At 38.2% G+C, this 21,687-nt stretch overlaps 1 protein-coding gene across 1 annotated transcript; it reads left to right on the plus strand.

Annotated features, from left to right (window-relative positions):
* Window positions 1-1,319: 1,319 nt before the first annotated feature.
* On the plus strand, window positions 1,320-20,142 carry LOC139121024 (amiloride-sensitive sodium channel subunit alpha-like). The gene is made up of 11 exons (XM_070685608.1): window positions 1,320-1,956; window positions 9,764-9,999; window positions 10,809-10,909; window positions 11,792-11,955; window positions 13,949-14,053; window positions 14,941-15,055; window positions 15,445-15,529; window positions 16,779-16,836; window positions 17,229-17,305; window positions 17,947-18,022; window positions 18,990-20,142. The coding sequence occupies exons 1-11, from the start codon at window positions 1,459-1,461 to the stop codon at window positions 19,188-19,190; spliced, it is 1,716 nt and encodes a 571-aa protein (XP_070541709.1). The 5' UTR covers window positions 1,320-1,458; the 3' UTR covers window positions 19,191-20,142.
* Window positions 20,143-21,687: the final 1,545 nt, after the last annotated feature.

Raw genomic sequence — 21,687 nt, forward strand, 5'->3', positions numbered from 1 at the left:
GTAAAGCTAGTAACAGTGCGTGTTGATGAAGTGACTGTCTTAGGTAAAAATAATAGCTATCAACAGTACCCTGCGAATTCAGGAAATATCATTGACAGCAAAATCAGACATCACCAGCCCATAAATGAAAATTTCCTTTGAAGGTATGTATTAAATGGTGATGCAGTGTTCAGCATCTTACCATTGATATGAGCCTTGCCCATCGTTTGGTCCGTTTGATCGGCGTGGTACAATCTCCTTGCCCGGAGAGTCCTTGCCTGAATAAAGAGTGCTTGGCTGGCCATCACGAGTTTGCTGGGGCAAGCAAAGCAAATGTACTCTCGAACATACACTACAGCGGTAATGCAAAGACACAGACTTTCATAATCCAGCGATGGAACTTCCAGCATTTCAGATGAGGGTATTATCATTCTGAATTTCGAATCAACTGCATTGAGACCTGGTATAAACCATCAACATTAACTCTCATCGAAGACCATTAATTGACGCTGTAACAATTCCTATCAAATATATAAAATTCGAGTTAAATTTGAGTGTCATAAGTTATTACAATTTGTTCAAAGAAGAATTAAAGTATATACGGTATATCTAATTTTGGCACCTATTGAAGGGACTCTAACTTGTGGCAAGTTTTTCAGTATTCTGCTTCTGTATATCAACTACCGTGTCTGACCCTAATCCGTTTGTCATGCTGAACTTTCGAATATTTTTTGTCAACACAGCTTGTATTTGTGTAGTGATCATCGTTTATTGTTTACGAATGAATTCTAGTCCGGACTTGAGTACAATTTTCAACAATAACAATGTAGATTATAGGTTGTGTTGATATGCTAAATACTTCGCATTAAATTAGAGTTTAGGGATTCAATGCAGAAACTGTAAGGAAACCACAAAACAAAAGTTCTGAAAAAATAGCTATACGATACAGTTTACAGAGCTTTAATGATTGCACAGAACTTCATGATTGTTCAAAAGAAAGTTTTCAATTGGTTTGGCTTCGAGATGTCTACCCCCTGTCAATTACGAATGGTTACGCCATTTTCTGGATGAGCGGCGTTTGCATCCGACCACCCCTACCAACAATGCGATGTACATTCTATTAAACACCTGGCCTGAGAAGGAGGCTTTTTAAAATTCCCTTTGTTTGTGTTAAATAAACGTCTTTGGATATCGGTAAGAGAGGAGGCAGTTTAGAGCTCAACGTTTAGTGCTCGTACGGAAATTGAATTTTTCGTCAGTAGTCTTACAAGGCCTGTCCTTAACGCTACTGCAGGCTTTTGTCTTGCCCTCTTGAGCATAAAGCCCTCTGAATTTGCATCTGGGGAAATCATATTGAAAATTATCCCACGGAGCGAGGCTTTCTGGTCTACTTACAGATCTATTTAATTCTCGTGGATACGATAGAGAAACGCTTCAACCTCCTCCGCCACCTAAAAAATTCAACACGTTCTCAATGTTATGTCGAATAGTGACTTCTACCCGCGGCTATCGTCGAGTACTGCAGCGCTAACCGTTACGGTTACTGGAGACGATCTGTTCATCAAGGAAAGCGCTCCGCCCGCTGTCATGATGGCGGACGCCAAACCGGTTACTTTCAGTGAATTACTGAAGAAACAGCTGCAGACGACCACTGCTCACGGCCTGCCCCGCATCGAAGCAGCGGACAAACTAGTGAGGAAGTTGTACTGGGCTTTCATCGTCGTCGCTGGTCTAGGCATGTTCATATGGCAAAGTTCTGTGATCATCACCAAGTACTACGCCCGCGACACCACCATCAGTATTGAGATGAAGTTCGATACGAGTTTAGATTTCCCCGCCATTACGATCTGTAACATGAATCCGGTCAAACTTCAGTCATTGGAGCGCGACCCATACTTGATGTCGCTTGTTGGATACGACAATGATGAAGACGACAATCTGACAGGGCGAAGACGGAGACGTAAACGGAACGTTGAGGTCAGTAAATCTGTAGGCCTAATGTAGTCTAATAAAATATATCACATATGTAAACTTTCATCACGGAAAGCATTGTTTGGGCACTTTGTCTTTCGTTAGGTTGTGTCAATGGGCAAACGGTTTAAGTTTTATATTATTCTCTTTTTCATGTTCCGGTTATTAGGGACAGACCAATGTCGCACATGGGTTTGGTATAACAATTTCTTTGTTGTAGTTAGGATTTGCTCCACAGAACGTGTATTATATTTTTTGTTTTGTCACAAGGTGTATTAAAACTGACAGTGATACTGAATTTGAAGATACATGTTCTTTTGCTCAAAAAACAACCCACAAAAACCAGTCGGTTTCTGTACCATTTTGTTGTGGTCGGCAGGACTTTGCAGTAAGAAGGTCGACTTGTTGTGGTCGAGTTTACTCGTCGGAAGGTTTAAACCATGCGCGATGCAGTTTGTAACGACGGAGACAAATACAGCCGGAAATGTGATAACTGCCTGCCAGAGACATGCCGACAAATATATAGACTTACGGATGGGAGTTCAAATGATTATCCACAAAAATAACCAGAAAGGCCGGGTGCGGGGTATGTGGAGGTTAGATGTTTTTACTTTAATATTGCCTTAAAAGTCATCCATTCCGTATCATCGTACATAATATAATATAATCTTTCTGCAGTTATAATAACCGAACCATGCAAATGTTCAGCTTTTTCACAGTAAAAAAAGGGCTTCACCCATTTCACATGTGATCGAGAAAAACGAAAGTTGAAAGTTCCTACCGAAAGCACGGTGCCACCTAATTAATTTGTTAAGCAGTAGCTCATCATCTATTCCGTAGCGACCAAGCGACCAGAGTGAGTCGGTATTCTCTATTTGTCATTCGTCCTATGTACAGATAATTCTCATTAGAAACCTGGAGTTGCTGTTCTCAACACACTGTGAAAATATAACAACTGCCTTTGTTAATGTCAACTGAGATACGGCTCTTGCCAGTAATCACCCCAGAGAGAGAGAGAGAGAGAGAGAGAGAGAGAGAGAGAGAGAGAGAGAGAGAGGAGAGTGTGTGTGTCACATGCGTAATTTTCAGTAATTTCACTTTCTGCCTTCCCTAATAGTGTGCTCTCTATTAATTAGGATAGATTTTTACGAGTCTGGCTAGAAACTGTAGGCGATTTAATCAATACTATTAATCAGAGAAGTAATTGTGTTATCTGGGGTTGTACACGGATCTTAAACATCTTGTATAGAAAATACTCTCTTACTGCACTTGACCAGAACTAAATGATGATACAAAAGTGGAATGAAAAGTACGAATTTAACACTCTATCCATTTCAACTCCCTAACCACTTTGAAGGATAGTTTCGGAACCCTAGTATTAATAATACAGCAGTATGCAGTGTGTACCAAGTCACTTTACACAATCAATAGGGCAAATAATTCAGAAAAATAAGGTAATTGATTTATAAAGTATTAATATACACAGCATACATCAGCCTTTACTGGCGACGTGTTTGACGTCAGTCTGTATTTGTGTGTAACGAGGTCGGCTACCTAATTATAAGGGGATTAATTTACAATATCATCGTTAATGGGATCGGGGCATTATCTGCGTAAGACAGTTCTCAATCACTATACCTGCAGGCGCTTTGTGCTTCTCACAGTGGGGTTGTGAGTGGCGAAACGTCCAACCACTGGACAAACCGCCATTTTAAATGTAAAATGACAAAGTCGTTTCATCATTTTTCACCGTGTCCGAGATAAAATAAACATTAACTCAAGACAGCAGGTGTAACGTCGCTGAACTGCATGTCAATATTTTCAGTTTTCTCAGGCAACGCGACTTTTCGCATTATTTTGGATATTTTACCTTTTTAAAAATAAGTTCATTTGGGCTAATTGTACTGAAGGTAGTAAGCTCTTAGAAATGTAAAGACTTAAAGCGATGGGGTAGTCGGAACTACGCTCAAAGGTCGCATGGGATTCATACCACCAATGTAAACACTGTATCCAAGGTACGTTTGCAACCGAAGAAAGTTAAAGCATGTCTGTCATAATGTACATCCTAAAATTTCAATGTTGCAGCTATGTTGATGTGATGCATCTACGTATCGTGCATGGAATACATTGTTCATAAGCCAAAAAAAACACATGCGCAGTTCCGATGACCTACCTCCCTTTAAACCTGTGCTAGAACTTTCCGTATGGAAACTTTAAATCACTCTCTTTCGAAACCAAGTATAGAAATCAGGTGTTACTGCATCTAAAGAAACAAATTACCCAATATTTATCTACAAGGGAAATTCAAAATGGCCGCCATCCCCGGCTGTGTTAAGTCTTTAGGAAAAACATAAATTTTCGATTTTCACAAAGGTAAGCCAGTGAAAACTTCAATTACTCAATGAATTCCAGAATGTCCCAACAAGTGGCAGCCCGAAAGTAATGTGTAACAGGTCTGACCCGAGAGCGAGCGGAGCGTAGGGTATATCGTCATTGATGTTTTCAGGCAATAGCATGCTAATTTCTGTGTTTGATGCATGATGCATATCTTGGCCATTGAGGTTGAATTGTTGTGAATTGTTTTCTAGAATAACATTTAGGGCCTAGGCCTATAGCAATTTAACTCGGAAATGCCAACTTCACTAGCGAAAATTATTTAAAACTGGTAAATTATATGATTCCGATCAGTTTATTATATTAAACAGGGGAGGGAACAGAGGCACTGGTACTGGCAGTCTAGTTAATGTAAAACACGTACTTGATATTCCCGTCGGTAGCTCTCAGCACAAGATTTTTAATTGTCGCGTGAGTTGACCGTTCGTTCTCGCGAGAATAGGCTTGTTTCAAAATGGCGGTGCCTTGTGATGACCGAACCGGGCCTTCAAAAGTGATCGAAAATAGTCATTTTGAACCAAATTTCACACTTTCTTTGAAACAGAGAGATTCTTTTGTCGGAAATACACATTGTCGAGTAGGATTTGTGGTAGATGATATCTTTAATTTCACGCAATCCGTGTAAAAGTATTCAAAATGGCCGCCTCCATGCCCGGCGGTGGCAGTCCCCGGTTTGGTGGGTACCCATGCTTGTTACCCAAGTTTGAAAAGTACCCCCTTTCCTAGAATATTTCTGAGAAAAACACCCCCTATTTGTGGCAAATCTGGGAGAAATTAGCTGTAAAAAACATACCCTTATTTTCAAAATCTAGGAGGTTAGTACGTTGACTTCCAGGGTTGCATGACCCTGGAGGTTGACTTAGGGACGATTCAGAATTTACTTCCAGGGGAGGGTGGAGGATTTTCTATTTTCTCGGTGATTTTTTTCCATGGCCCCCCTAGTAAATTATAGAAAAAATCTATGGCCCCCCTCATCTTTCCTGGGTTTTATTCCATGCCCCCCCCCCTAATATATACATGCATGCTTATACGGTACATCATAGACATATCTAGTCTAACAAGTTGCAGGAACTGTAGGGCCTAGTGGACATTAATCGATGATATAACAAATCATTTCAGGGTTATGTGACTATAAAAAGAATGATTTTCAGGGACTGCAAGTGGCACACTTTTGGAAAGGGTAGCAATAAACATATCTGGTTGTAAATTTCTGAAGAAAAGTTAATTACTAAATATGAATACTTTTTTCGTTATGTCTCACTGATACATATGATGCACACAAAGACAAGCAAAGATGTCAGTTAGAAATGGTGAACAGAAAATCAGAGGAGCAGATAATTGGCAAAGTGATATATATCTTGAAGTTTAATGGTACATCTCATTTGCAGATATCCAGATATTTCTGGAAAGTGAGATGTACATGTACATGCACAAGTTCAGCATACATTTTCATTTCATGATGCTGAATATTTGCAGACTCACGGTGAAAGTTTTAAACATTAGGAATTAAAATTGATGAAAGCTAACTTGTTTTTAATTTTCTCTTTTCTCTTAATTGGTTGTCATAAAACCAAGTAGCTGCCACTGAAAGCAACAATGCTGAGGAATATTTTAGAACATTTCTTGAACAAAACACCTTATCCAAAACATGAATTCACATGTTATTCTGCTCATTCCGTTCACAGTCCAATGTTCATATTAAAATGCAGATAACCCTGTGTAGGTTAAAGTTCACATTTTGTCAGCAGTATTTTTCAAAATTGACAGAGCATTCATATTTCAAATTTTTTTAACAAACTTTAATTTTAAAATAGTCATGATGCGCATGTTTTCAGATGACACGAAACAATACATGTTATTTGCCTTTTCTGCCAGCCGCCACTGTGAAATCTTTGATTATACATATCAGAATGAATGGGACACAAAAGTATTAGCATCAATACACAATGTGTAAGCCTATCCACATTTCTCCTAGCCTCATACACACTGAGATCACTTCTTGGACTACAGCAAATTTCTTGTGTACACAATATTTCACAATCCGACACCATAGCATTGGTGCAGTGCCACATGATCTTCTGGATGCACATACAGGATTATTGGAAAATCAACCCTTTTGTAAATTTTTCACCATATATTTTTGACAGTAATACATAATATTTTTATTTTCAACATTAAAACCTATTCGTTGAAAAGCACCTTGAAGATGAGACGGCCATAAATTTATTTTCAAAAAAGTTATAGTAGATGTAAGCACTGTAAAAAGTTATGTAGAACATTTAAAAAATTTAGAAAGGGTAAAATTGATGAGAATGAAACATAGAAAAAGGAGCAGAAAAGAAGAGTAGCAGTAGCAGTAGTTTACTCAAAGGATGAAGTGGGTGTATATTTGGGGTAAAACCTCCATTTTTGTATTAATGATAAAAATTAATTTAAGTCGAAAACTAGACAGTATTTTCTGAAATGTAATATTTCACTTGAAAGGATAGTATTCATGTAGAAAAAACAACTATTTTACTTGGCATTATCCATCTTCATTTTAAAATTGTAGGGTTTAAAGACTGACACTCTAATAATTGATTAAAATCATGATCAGCAAAATTAAAATGCCTCTTATTCAAAATGCCTCTTATTAAAAATGTAAGAGCTTTATTGCCAAACAAACCCAATTGATAGTTGTTGTGTTATATAGCATTTAAAAAACATAATGTGAAATTTCAGAAAATTTGACCCAGCCGGAGTGGAGTTAAATTCGTTGGAAATTTTAAAATTGGGAGGCAAAAGAAGCCAAGAAATCAGGTGATTTGCATACATTTGCATAAATTAACACTTCTTTATCATGCAACTTTCAACTGCTTTACAAGCTACAAGGTAAACCCAACCTTAAAAAGACATTTGCTGTAATTTTTAGCATTTGTTCAATGTTCATCTCTGTGTATCAGCATTTGTTTGTTATTCTATCACTACATAGAACACCCAATGCTGTATTTAGCAACATACCAGTGTGAACATAAATGACCATTGTTATTGTTGATAAATGAATTCTAGTCTGGACTTGATCTGAGATCTCTTTTCAACAAAACAACCCTGACTGTTCACTGTATGGTTTGTATTGACACGCTAAATACTGGACATTTCATAACGCTTCAGGGAGGAGAACAAGATACTGCAGTAGATGCATAAAACAAACCACTGTGAATATTACCGAATTTGGCAGCTAAAGGAGTTTAACTAAACATGTTGAGTTTATGTGTCACCCAGGTAGCGTCTACGGTGCTCTTTTGTAGAGATCAGAAATTCTGGGCAAATATTGAATTGATGTTTTTTTTCCTTGGCCCCCCCTAAAAGATTGTGGTATTTTTGTCTGCCCCCCCCCCCCTAAATTTTCTTGGGAAAAATGGGTGGCCCCCCTGAAAATCCTCCACCCCCCCTGGAAGTAAATTCTGAATCGTCCCTTAGTTTGTATACATGTAGGCCTACATACATCACAAATGTTTGTCCTCACCCGATTTTAGTCACAGGCGTACGGAATGTTTCCTAGATCGTCGTCGGATGGGAAGTGACTGACACTGTACTGTGAGGCCGAAGGCCGAACCCCGGTAGTATAAGAATACCGAGGTTCGGCCTTCGGCCTCACAGTACAGTGTCAGTCACTTCCCATCCGACGACGATCTAGGAAACATTCCGTACGCCTGTGATTTTAGTCACATTCATACACAATCATCTTCCTTATCCGTTTGGATCTGGAGTTCTCTGCTGGCTCCTGTGTGACAATACACCTCCCACCATGAAAGGACTGTACCCCTAATCTCATAGGTTAGGCCTACTCTGAAAAAGTACCCCTTTTTCTCGATTTCACGGACCTAGAATCTCCGAGATGACTGAAGAAAAACACCCCCTTTTCCGTGAATTTGTTAACGCGCATGGGTACCCACCAACCCGGGGACTGCCACCACCGGGCCTCCATGAAAGTGCTCTCTTTTCAAACTCATAGGTATATAGAGATTCCATTCTAAATTTCGTGTAGGCTACACGCGTTAGTCTTAATGCTCGCTTCGCGAGCGGCCGCTGCGCTCGCTATTATAAAAGTTTGAGAGTCGACGAATATCTGTCCCCGAGGCGCATTCTTCCGCAGTTAAGGATGTTTTTATAAGTTTAATAAGCTGGATCTGGATGAACATGATTAAACAAAACAAATGATAACCGGGTTGCCCCACCTGTCGCGTGCCTGTTGCGTGTCTGTTGCTGCAGTACAAGCACATACAAGCGAAGGGTAGTAGTATCGGGAACAGTGAGGTTGATAGATGCATATCGTCATGGACACTTTCCATCTCCTGCATGCATATCTCTATAATACACTCTTGAATATTACGACTGAAATGCCATGTACACTTAATCAGTCTCTGTTTTTCTCATTTGTTCTTGCGACACTGTTAAAAGATAGTGTTCATGCCCATTAATCATATCATCATGTAGGCCTATAGTAAGAAATTCCTTCGGTTTACTCCCACGCATTTGATAGTGAGAGTCGTGGCTCTGCAGTCGATATGGTAACCGTAGTAACGATTAAGTACGGGTAAGTTGGGGCGTTGCCGTGCCAGTCAGTGTCACCGTAGACTTCCCATGATGGTGAGTTGGAGACTCAAGCAAGCTGTTGTGCCCTAGACTGCCTAGAGCAAAGCGCTTTACTCTTCAGTGCTCAATATGCGAAGTGGGTGATGAGTACCTGATCTTAAATGATTGAGTAAAAAAATGACTGAAACAGTACCAGTATTTTCATACTCCGCTCTCTCTGGCAGCACTGGTAATATTATTACTAAATTCATTTTGTCCGTTTTCCCTTTCACGTGTTCCTTTTTTAATTTCATTCTAATTATGTTCGCATTAACTCTTTTTGTTATCGACTCACACGTGTCTGTCTCCCCCTACAGGGCAAACTTCCTCCACCGCCCGCGACCTCCACGCCATCAACTCAAGACCTACCCCACTCGACACCTCAACCCCACCACTTACTCAAACCGAACAACCCAAAACAACCCTACAACAATACTAATGCAATCCCATTCTCCTACAATCGACAGCGCAGAGACAGCTCAAGCCCGTACACCGTCACAATCAACAGCCGATCATCAAACTCCGTCTGCTATCACTCAGTCGCACGCCTTTTCTACCGACAATGAAGTCTCTCCTCAGAGTCCGTCATCGACACAAACAACTCTTGACCAAACCACGTCTTCTTTCACCGCATTACATACCACCAACGATAAAATGACAACACAGACATTAATTCAGCAACAAACATCAACCGATTACATCGCCGCCTCTGATTTAATTTCAAACAACACTATAACAAGTACAGACATAAAATCAGAGTATCCCCACATCTAAACATAATAGAACATTATCGTCATCCCAACAGACTCCGACGCCGGCACAGCTAACTACAGCACCCCCATCCGAGGTAACAACAGTAAGGTATGTGAACTGGGATAACAAGGACCTGAACTTCGAATCGCAGAACGGTGACTTTGTGATGGCAGAGGAAGTCCAAGTGTACCTTGCATCAATGAACTACACAAGCAGAGAGAGATACGGCCATATGCTTAACGATTTCCTTTTCGACTGTTCATGGATGGGTTATCCGTGTAGTCCCAGGTAAATACCATTGAAAGAAACACAGACAGGTTTTAACTCGCTCGCTTGACAGCAAGATACACTGGGAATCCTTAAACTGTGCAGGCTTTAAAAGCACGAGTTTGCACAGAAAAGACACTTTCTTGCTCTAAAGCCCCTTTTTGCATTTCACTTACCAAACAAAAATACCCTCCAATCTTTGAAAAGATGTTTTAGATTTTCATTATTAGGACTCGGCCATATTGACACTATTTCAATTCCTAGCGATTCAGCCGCTTACGGGTACAAAATAGGGCGACCATATTTGAGTTGCAACTCGTAAATTATTTAGCAGTTAAAATTGAAGTTGTTCCTTCATTGTCGGTGTTTGAAAAACGTTCTGTAGTCACACTCCAGTAAGCATTTTTACAGAAGATGAATTTGATTTCAAAGCATATTTTTTTTTGGGGGGGGGGAGTAAAAAAGATGCAGCTAATGGGGCTTCACCTCCAGAGGACATGGCGATGATAAATGGTATCGGAAATTGCGGTGATCTTTGAGTTGAGTAATTACAATAATAGATACAGTCTGTCTGAAATGTCAAACGCACACCAGAGCATGTAGCTACGTTTTCCAAATTATTGAGTGACGTGCAATCTCAAAGGAGAAAAATAGCCATGAACTCAGAACGTAAAAACTTTAAAGTTTCACCATGCCATTATTCTGAAAGACGATAGAGATTACCAAGAATATGATGAGATATTTAAAGTTAGACTTTGCAACTGATAGTAGAACACCCTTATTATCAATATATATACCAAGTTTATCCTAATACTTCTAATTTCTCAAAGAAACTTCAGTCATTTCTTCAACTATATGTACGGCAACTGCTACACATTCAATTCAGGAATTGGTTCAGTCTTATCAACGAGCAAATCTGGTCCCCTCTACGGTGAGCAATAACTATGATTTTGTTTTATTATTCCTTATGTGTTCTCTCCTTTCGCCTGCTTTCTGAACCATTCACCGTTTTGGAAGCTCTTCTGAAGAGCTCGCCATCTCAGCCTCTGTCGGAAAATTTCCTTTATGAGGTCAAAGTTACGGTATCTGTTAATTTTGCGAATATTTCCGAAATTTTTTTTTCTATGTATAAGCAAAACTTCCTAAAATTGTGCCAAAATATCAAATGGTCATATGCTCCTTAGGGCCTCGCTTGGATTCGTTTGTTTCATTGCAGCAGCTTATTGACAAACGTAACATTTGGTATTCCGGATCCGACATAGTCATTATAATTGCAGGCCGTAGACTTATATATAAGGTAGCATACGGAACAATAGTACAGAGTCCATATTAATTCATTTATCGCACATGTCTTGATGCTGGAGATACTAAGACAGCGCGCCCTGTATTAAGGTAGTTCGCGCCTCGAAAGTGAAAAACTTATGCTCAAACTTTCTTCAAGAAATCCTTCAACCACTCTCTTTCAAAATAAAGAATGAAAATTGGGGGTCACGGTGCAAATTTTGGTACCAGAGAAACAAATAACCCAAAAATTTACCTATATTTGAAATTCAAAATGGCCGCCATCCCTGTGTTAACTCATGGGAGAAAAATAAAAATTTCGAATTTCGAAAAACTAAGCCATTGAAAAGTTTGTTCTTACACGAAGAGTTTTGAAATGACCCCCACAAGTTGTATATCAGAAAAGAATTGTAAAAGTTTAAGAGTCCGAATATCTGTCCCCGAGGCGCGTTCTAAGCGGCCGTTTCTTACACTGCCCTGGTTGTGGATGAGATCTGACATATTTGTACTGTCTTTTTCATCGCTCGTTTAGGTTTAAGTCTGGAACTTTACATAGAGGAAGAAGAGTACATACCAGAACTGCAACAATCATCTGGAGTCAGAGTCATCGTCCACTCGCAGGGACTGATGCCTTTTCCGGAAGACGACGGATTTCTGGCAGCACCTGGATTTAAAACCTCTGTCGGATTGAGACAGGTATTGAATTGTCTTGCTCAAACAAAAGGGGAAATCGCTCTAACCCTCAGCTTAAGTGAGGTTACGGACCTTTGATAATGAAAACACGCGTATTACAAAAGCAACCCGTGACAATCCGTGGCAAAACACGTCCAGTGGGTTTCCTTTAACCTCACGTTTAAATGTAAAGTGGGATACGGACATCTTTTTATGTTTTTCATTTAAACGTTATCGAAAGATAATAATTAGTCTATAAGTCCGTTTTCATTTCATAACTGCTCATTCCGAAAATGTTATGACAAAGCAAGGGTAAGCTTACCCCTCTCACCAAGGGTGGGGGGTCTAATTGCGTCCATTTGGTTTATCGTGATTGCCAATATATCACTTACAGCACTAGACACTCGAAACAAAGATTTTCGAGTGTCTATGCCTACGGAAAGAAAACAAAAAAGCGGTATGTTTTGTATTTTTCCTTTCTCTCTCTTTCAATGTATAATAAGACATATTCCGTCCATCGCACATATATTTTGTCAGGTTCGGTCTCTACACGCTAAAGGCTCAATGTATCACGTATAAAACCGTTTGGTTTGCAACTAGGTAGTAACAATGTTGCGACACTGCTATCGCATTAGGCAAGAGTATAAAGTAATTCCTTTGCTTTGCGCCCCTCTGTCCGTTCTTTGGTAAAATCTTTGCTTTGTCCCATTCTTTGCAAGGTACTAGGTACGCTGTGTACGTGCACACTTTGTAAACGGTAATCACATAGAGAAAATTCACAAGTTTTAAAGCAAATTTTCAGAGTCTAAGAAGCGTTTTACACTGATTATCTCAGCTAAAGTGGACAAATTTGACGCTTAATTTAATGTCGGCTAGTCAGTATATTTTTATATCCTGAGAATTAGGAACATATAGCTTTGCATTAATGTGCAAATTTTCGGTGTATAAGAAGCGTTTTATAAACTCAAAAAACCCACTCCTATTCAATTCAAATTAAAGCTTTAAAAATTCCATGAAAATCTAATAAACAACCTTGCGCATGGCTGCATATCAAATATCCGGTTCACCTAAGGTCATGATCTCGAAAGACGTTTACCCCAAATCGATGCGCTGCGCCAACAGAGACCGATTCGTTAATTGACTAATGGCGTGGAATCGATCTTACTGAAATGTTCTTGAATTGATCTGAAGTGCTAGAGACATTTCCGTGAAGAACTTCGACCAACATTTGGCGGGTAAACTCACATCCGAATAACGTCGTTGTTCTATCGTGTTCGGGCGGTTTTCCGTAAAAACACAAAAACACATGTCCCATTTTTGCCGGGATCGTAATTAAAAAATTTGGCGATTCGATTTGGTGGGAACTCAATTAGATAGCGCAGTGTCTGCGTACAACAGTGGCCAGAAAGATTTGGACAAATATAACAAGTTCTGCGGTTTGTAGTTATATTGTGGCAAACTAAGTAATTAAATGGGCGTACAGTACATTTACTTTTGATAGAACACTTATACATTTACACTGAAAGGGAGAAATTATTTGAAGCCAAGTAAACATGGAAAGGAAAAATACAAAGGCACAGCTTTCTTTGTTTTCTTTTCCTAGACATAGACACTCAAAAATCTTGATTATATATATATATATATATATATATATATATATATATATATATATATATATATATACGTACGTACGTACGTACGTACGTACGTACGTACGTATGTATGTATGTATGTATGTATGTATGTATGTATGTATGTATGTATGTATGTATGTACGTATCAACGTTTATCAGAAACCGAGCCTACGAATATTGTCATAACGTTACCTCTCGTTGCATTTATACTTGGAGACGGTAGATGTAACAGCATTTTTGTCATTTCAGGGATTCTGTAGTCTGATTCATTTATTTGTAACTTAACGCTGACTTTGTATCAGTTTTCATCAAAGAAGTTTTCTCTCAGTATTCATATAATGTGTATTTCTGTAATAATATAAGGCATTTGATTTTCACTATAGCTGAGGTTGGATCGACAGCCCCATCCGTACAGTGAATGTGTCGACACCATATACGGTCCTGATAACATTTTCAAGGATTTTTTCGAAACCTATTACTCCAGAAAGGTAGCCGCTTTCTTTCTCACCTTTTGACATAACTGTGACGCATTCATGTATGCATGCAATGGCTATGCTTATGCTGTGATTTTTTTCCGTGAGTTCAAGAATGGGTAAGTGGGCGAGTCAGTTTGCCGTGGTCGGAGATCCAAGAAAATCTCTTCTTCCTCCCCCCCCCCCTTTCCGAAAAGTGGATCTGCCATCCTACTGGTTGAGGAAGGCCACAGTGTTCCTGATATCCCACTATTCTATAGTAAATAATTTATCACAGATCAATCGAACGAGTTCACAAGAAAAGTGGAATTACCTTAAGACTAGTCCTGGGGAGTATTCACTGCTTTGTGGACATCTGTCCTGTCGTATTTGGAGATAATTTTTCTCTTCGTCTGCACCTTTGTTTCCACCTTACAGACAGACGCGGACACAGTCACAGACACACAAAGAGAGAGACAGACAAATTGACTCACTTTAATTACGTAGTTAGCAAAAACAAAAGCAAGAGATTGCAAAATGGAAAAAAAATTCTCCACCATACATCATATTTATATACTTATACTTTTCATGAGCTACAAATTTACTCGAGTATGTGATATTTCACGGGATTCATTTGTGAGACAAATAGAAAGTCACAGTCATTACAGGAAAATATTTAGAAAGCATATATATCAATGCATATGTTTTTGATGAGGTCTTTCGACAGAATTTTAAACCTACTAAAAGTAGCAGCACATTTAATGCATATTATATTGGCGGGGAATTCCGTGCTTTCGCCACATGATTCCGGTAACTTACACAATACTACAACTCAAACCGGAGTCGTGCACCATCATTCGTTAATTATTACGTCATCATTATTCTCATAAAAAAATATAATATTTATTCTCTCTGTACTGTAGGCATGTGAAAAGGATTGCTTGAACTGGGCTGTTCAGTTTCATTGTAACTGCACAGATTTACGGTACAGATATTTCCAAGACTATCCTGTTTGTGATATATCACAACAGAAAGTAGGTAGGTATTTTAGGACAGTGACCTATCAGCTCTGAGATGAAAGGAAAAGAAAAGAAAAACGTGTTTTTGGTGTAACTGACCTGACATACTTTATGTGCAGATCTTACGTATTTTCATCATGTAGATAAAGTCCCGTGAGATAGGAGGGAGTCCACAGATATCGTACTTTTTGAGGTTCAAAAGCTCTAAAATTCAAATAAATGTGGAAGATTTTCCTCCCCTATGCGCAGAAATGTTGTCACAGTGAACACACAAATGTTTATACATACTTGAATTTTGCTAGGCAAGTATAACTCGACTGAAAGCGGAAGTAGCTTCTCTTAAGAATTACGATATGACTATCTCTTTTGAAGTTTCCAGCTGACATCTTTCTTGTACGTATATTTCAGTTGATTGCATTAACACGGTGCAAGGAAAACTGGAAAACGGTCAGCTTAGTCCAACCTGTCCAAACACGTGTTCACAACCCTGCTCGTGAGTAAAAGCAAGTATTTCTGTCGAGTCATGCTGAAGTTTCATTGTACAGACACTCTCTTTAATCCGATCAGTGGCAACGATTTGGATTCAAGATGGTATCAGCCTGTACTATACCGATTGAGAATATGGATCAATTCTGTTCTGCACTCTCTTCCCTGGGGATACTATGAGATATTAGGGAGCTGTCTTTATTTATGGCCTGGGAGGGTCGGAGGAATTTCTTCGAAAATTCTGAAATTTCGAGTAACCCCCTTGCCAACCATGATGAATTTGAGAACCCCCCTCTCTAACAGAAATTTTGACTGACCCCTCCCCCACACTTAGAAAAGTTAAATATCAATAGATGTATTTGTTTGTAAACTTTACAAAAATACAGCAATAGTAAAGACCTTTCAAATACTGATGCACCCTGCTAGATTATCATCGGTTATCTCATGAGGGTTGAAGAAGGTGAATCCAACAAAATGAAATTCAAAGTGACAACAAAAAGCAGTTATAAAAGCTCATGCTATAACCAGTATCCAACCACATAGAACTGTTTCATTTAGATGGGTATCATGACGGGGTTTTCACTACGATATCTGACTGGACAGAATTTGAACGTACAGGGGGTGAACACGCGAGAGGTTGAGGGTAAAAGTGTCAAAGAGGGATGTCCCCTCTCTTGCATGGAAAATTTTGAGAAATTGATGTGTGCAACGGTGAAATCTGAGAGGTGTTTTCAATTTGCAATTTACTAAGTAAGACTGTTAGAACACCACATGGGGGAGAGTACGAGAGGGTGTGTCTCCCCTCGCATGAAAATGTTGAGAAATTGATGTGTGAAATGGTACAATCTGATAGGTGTTTCAATTCATTTTGCACCAAAATTTGAGTCATCCTCCTTCTTCCTCTCCACATTTTGAGCAACCCCCAAAGCTTTAAGTTTTCAATTTTTGAGTGACCCTCCTCAGATTCCTCCGACCCCGCAGGTCGTAAATAATGACGACACCCTTATACCGAGGTCTTGCTGAAGATACAGCTTAATCATTGCATTTTTTGTTTATTTATTTATTTATTTATTTATTTATTTATTTATTTATTTATCTATTTATTTATTTATTTATTTATTTATTTATTTATTTTTATTTTTATTTTTATTTATTGTTATTTATCTCCGACTTACATTTGTCGTAAGATTGCAACCATTCATCATTCTCATTAATCCATAAGTCGATGGCAAATCTCGCTGTACTTTTTGTTACAGAGAAATCACTTATGAGGCAACGGTATCGAACGCTGTCTGGCCAAACTCGGCATATCGAGTAAGTAGACTACATTTGGACTTCTTTTACTGGAATTGAGTCTATACGTGACGTGTATGTGTGCCTGATGGTAAACAACAATGCTATAGACATATCGTACACTGCATAGTCCTGTTGGGGTCTTCTTGAATGCAACATATGCGTGTTTATATATTTTGTTCTCATTTGCTCATTCATGTACGGTTTTTCGCTGTTGACTTCTTCTGCTTATGTGTGACGTGTTTTCCCGCATTTATTGTGTTACAATCCTGACAACCATGTAAACAGAGCCATCATTTCCACAAGAGCCCCGTTACTCTTGCATATCGTTCTGGCTAATGTAATGTTTTTCCAGCACTGTGCAATAAAATGTTTTGTTTATTCAAATTTTTCTGTTTCTTTTAAATCCATAGAATGTTCTGCTCAGAGATTTGATGCAAACCTCGTCTGAGATCAGATACAAGGTGGAAGCTGATGACACCTTCATAAGGTAATGTCTTACTAACATTTAAAAAAAAAGCAAACTAACAGAACACGAAAGTTGAATATTGTAGATTTGCAGTTACTCAATAAAACCTGATATGCATAAAGTATACAATTATATTGACAGCGTTAAAGATAAAAATGGCATCCTGAACGGTCAGCTTGATTAAAATGTGCGTGTGTCTGCACACGTGATGCGTGTATGTATGTATATATATACACACACACACACACACACACACACACACACACACATATATATATATATATAATATATATATATATATATATATATATATATATATATATATATATATATTTATATATTATATATATATATGTGTGTGTGTGTGTACATTGTATATATGTATATATATATATATATTTATATATTATATATATATATGTGTGTGTGTGTGTGTATATTGTGTGTGTGTATATATATATATATATATATATATATATATATATATATATATATATATATATATATATATTATATATATATATATGATAATACCTTATGACTTCATACATACATATACACTTGTATTTACACATGGTATGTACAGAAAAAGGAAGTTGTCAAGAAAATCGTAGCATTAATATAGAGCAGTTCACATTTGTTCTTGTTTTCCTATTCCACAGTGACAATATGGTAAAGATAGATATTTATTATAATGACTTAAATTACGAAGCCATTGGAGAAAACGTTGCATATACCGTAAGTAATAATGTCTGGAAATTATGAAGCATCGAAGAAAACATTGCCTTTTCTTTAAGTAAGGCCAAAATATATAGATGTGTTTCTTGCCATCGCAGGCATCACTTCGACATCTGTTCGTTGTGTCTCACCATCACTCACCTTAGCTTAAACTTTTGGTCATTTTTTCCCACTATTTTTGTTTTATAATATGTCCATTGGAAGTTCTCGTTTGACGCCAAAAGAATGATGAAACACCAACTATTGAGCCTGCCATCACAGAGTGCATATGCGTATAAAATGCAGTTCTTCTTTACATTTGAATTCTAGTATGGATCAAATGTTCGCTGGTGAATAATGACAATGCAGGACATGTACAGGCTGAGTTGACAAGTTGAATACTTTGTATCTCAACATGCTTTGGAGAGTAGATCAAAAAACTGCAGTTGACATAATAAGACAAATATTATTATTATGTTCAGCAAAATCCTAGATTCTCACCATTGATTTTAATTCATATTATCGTACCAGAAAATTAAATACTTACAAAAAATCTATATGTGAAGCTGCCTTTCCTGCATACCCATAAAATACTAAATAAAAGGAGATATTATTTTTGCAGTGCGTGAAAAAACCATCAATAACTGTTTTGGTAACCTCATATCAGAGTAGTTAAAAATGAAAAAAGAAAAGAAAGCGAATCATTGTATCGATCACTGTTGTTCAGTAAAATGATAATTAAAAGGAGAGAGAATTTTGTCAAGTGCTGAGGACCGGAACCATATCTCGTTTTCTCCCAGCCTAATGGATCACGTCCTTGACCTTTCCGTTATTTGTAAAACTGGTATACTCCATGAAGCTTCCCTTATTCGATGGGACTGGCACTGAACAATACTCCACGGCATCAAAATAATAAGGTCAGGAAGTAACACATATGCTGTATTATTGAACTTCATTAATTCCTCGCTTTAATATTTCATGTCCACAGGGTGGTGATGTTATTAGCAACCTCGGCGGCCAAGTAGGACTGTGGATTGGAGTGTCAGTCATGACATGTTTTGAGTTTTTCGAGTTCTTATACGACGTCATGGTTTTGTTTCTGATCAAACTGACACGCGCTCCTCAAAGGAAAAGGGTTTCCACGCCGATTATTCCACTGCGTCACAACAACAGAATTGACTTTTCTTGAAAATCGAAGTCATGGAGAAATGTTGAGATTGATGGAGCAAACAGCAGGATGATATTCTACAGTGAGGGACTCTGATCTTTGACAGTATACAAACTCTTGACAGCCGATATTGAATTCATCAGCTATGATGCCATCTTCTGAACTTGATCTGACCATCAAATTGCATCTCTATTGCGCCACATCAACACGATTATAGATTTTTACCCTTGATTTCGATATATCAAGTACATGTATGTAGTATCTACATATCTTGCATTGAATCCTGAGGTGGAATGCTCTAGTCCTTATAATTATACAACTTCACAGTCAGTCCTATTGCAGGAGTTTGATGTTTGTTAAGATATACTATCTATTGTGAGAAAATGCTGCCAAAATTGAATTAGCCTTCACCTGATAAATATCATAACAACATTCGACCCTTTTTGATAGGGTAATACACTTATTCTCAAGTTGCAATGCAGGGACGTGCGACAATTCTCAGCGTGTATAACTCATAAAATCATCACTACGTCGTTTTATAAGAGGTCATGTATTTCAGTGATCCAACAAATTTTCCAAACATTGAGAAACCATGTTTGATTTGCAATAATTTTACAGGCAATCATAACTGTCAAATATTTTTATGAAGATACCACAGTAACAATTCATTTAATTGTAATTCTTTATAACTAGTTATATGGGACGACATCCACATTATATCTACATCTTCCACGGCACCATAATGTCTTACAATTTAATATATTCAGTGCTCTCCGATATATAGAATAGTCACTTATATTGCAGCTGGCATTTCCTAGTTTTTAGTGTCACATAGAACAAATAGAGTCGCTGCCACAGAATGGATCATTATTTGTTTACAATTTAAATTTGAATTTTTTTCTTATCGAAATAATACGTGTGTTTTCGATTTTGTTTTTACGACGGTGTAGTAAATGCGGTATTTGTAGACTTTAAAAAAAACCCTGTTTACATGATTTTCTTTTATTTGCCATTGCGCATCATCATCTTCGTTGATAACGGCTAGAAGCTGTATTATATTTTGACTTTTGAAAGTATATGAAGACACTTAATATTTGGTATGCGCGCTGTCATTGATGAAGCATTGCAATTGTGGTTCGGGGGACAGTTACTCTAGCACACATGGGATGGGTTAACTGACAATAAAATGTGATGTACGTTGCTAATCATCCCACTAAAGACAATTTCCTTCATGTCACACTGTACGAACTCTCGTGGCATCGAATTTGCATCAGGTAAGCGAAAATTATCTTCCTACGAATCTTTTTACCATAAGAATTCCTGCAGGTTAGAAAACTCAAAATCTGACACTCAAGTTATGCAAGCAATACTCAGGTAGAAAAATCAAAATCAGCTACTACCGGTATACTTTCTTTACGTACTATCTTCGTCGGAAAGCAAAGCACTCCGCATAATTTGGAGGAGCCATGGAGCTAGAAACGTTTCTAGCTCAATAGAGGAGCTGATGCTCGAGTGTTTCCTACTTAATATCTTCTATTAAGATTGTCAGTTTCTTAGTTTTTTGACTACATTGAAGCCACTACCTTTAGAGGCTTTCATCTAAACATTGATCTGCTATGTGGCTGTGTGTCGAAAAAGGTATATTATAATCAGTGGACCCTTTGTATAGATAGATCAGTGCGTTCACTGTCCTGCGCAGTGCTTTAGTATAGGGAGTTAACGTCAGAAACTGTTGTCCCTCTCACGAAAGACGAGGCGAGTACTAGGCCGTGCTCGGGCGTTTTTTGCTACCCTAAGCAACAAATAAGGCTCCGCCGGAGCGGGTGAACAGTCCCAAAATGGCCGAATTTTCCCATTTTTCTCTCGAAATTCCAAAAGGTAAACTTTCTAAGCATGGCAAGCTTATTTTCAAGCATATGTTTGACCTATTTCCGACAAAAAAACACTTAGTAGGTCAATATTTGGATGATAGCCCCCACAGGTAGGCAAGCTGTAATGCAGTCAAAAACTTAGTGTTGCGTGACTTTTAGAAGACATTTAGCTACAAAACCAAAGGACCTCGTCCCCTATTGAACGGGGAACAAAAGGGCCAAAAATTACATGCCCAAAACTCCTTGTAGGGTCAATTACCCCGAGTGACCCCATGTCCAAAGTGCTGAAAATTGTCTGTTGTGTTGCTTGTTTTTTGTGTCCTGTCTGAACATTTTTACAGTATGGGTGGATCCTTTGTATAGATGAGTGAGTTGACTGTCATGCGGAATGCTTTGGTTACCCAGGAAGATAGTCTGTAAAGAAAGAAGTGCCTGATTTGAGTTGTCTTTAAGTTGTGAGCAATACTCTTGCCCAACTTTGACTATTGAGCTTCATCAGATTTGAAAGGTTGGTGATAAAAATGAGTTTTAACTGCCAATATCATATTCAATGTGGTTGGAAAGTTTGTGGAGATTAGTAATTTCACTGTCCTGCGGAGTACTTTGATTATTCATAGTCGGCAGGCCAAGCATTACCTGGAGTTCTA

Source organism: Ptychodera flava, chromosome 21 (genome assembly GCF_041260155.1).
Source record: "Ptychodera flava strain L36383 chromosome 21, AS_Pfla_20210202, whole genome shotgun sequence".
Taxonomy (NCBI): Eukaryota; Metazoa; Hemichordata; class Enteropneusta; family Ptychoderidae; genus Ptychodera; species Ptychodera flava.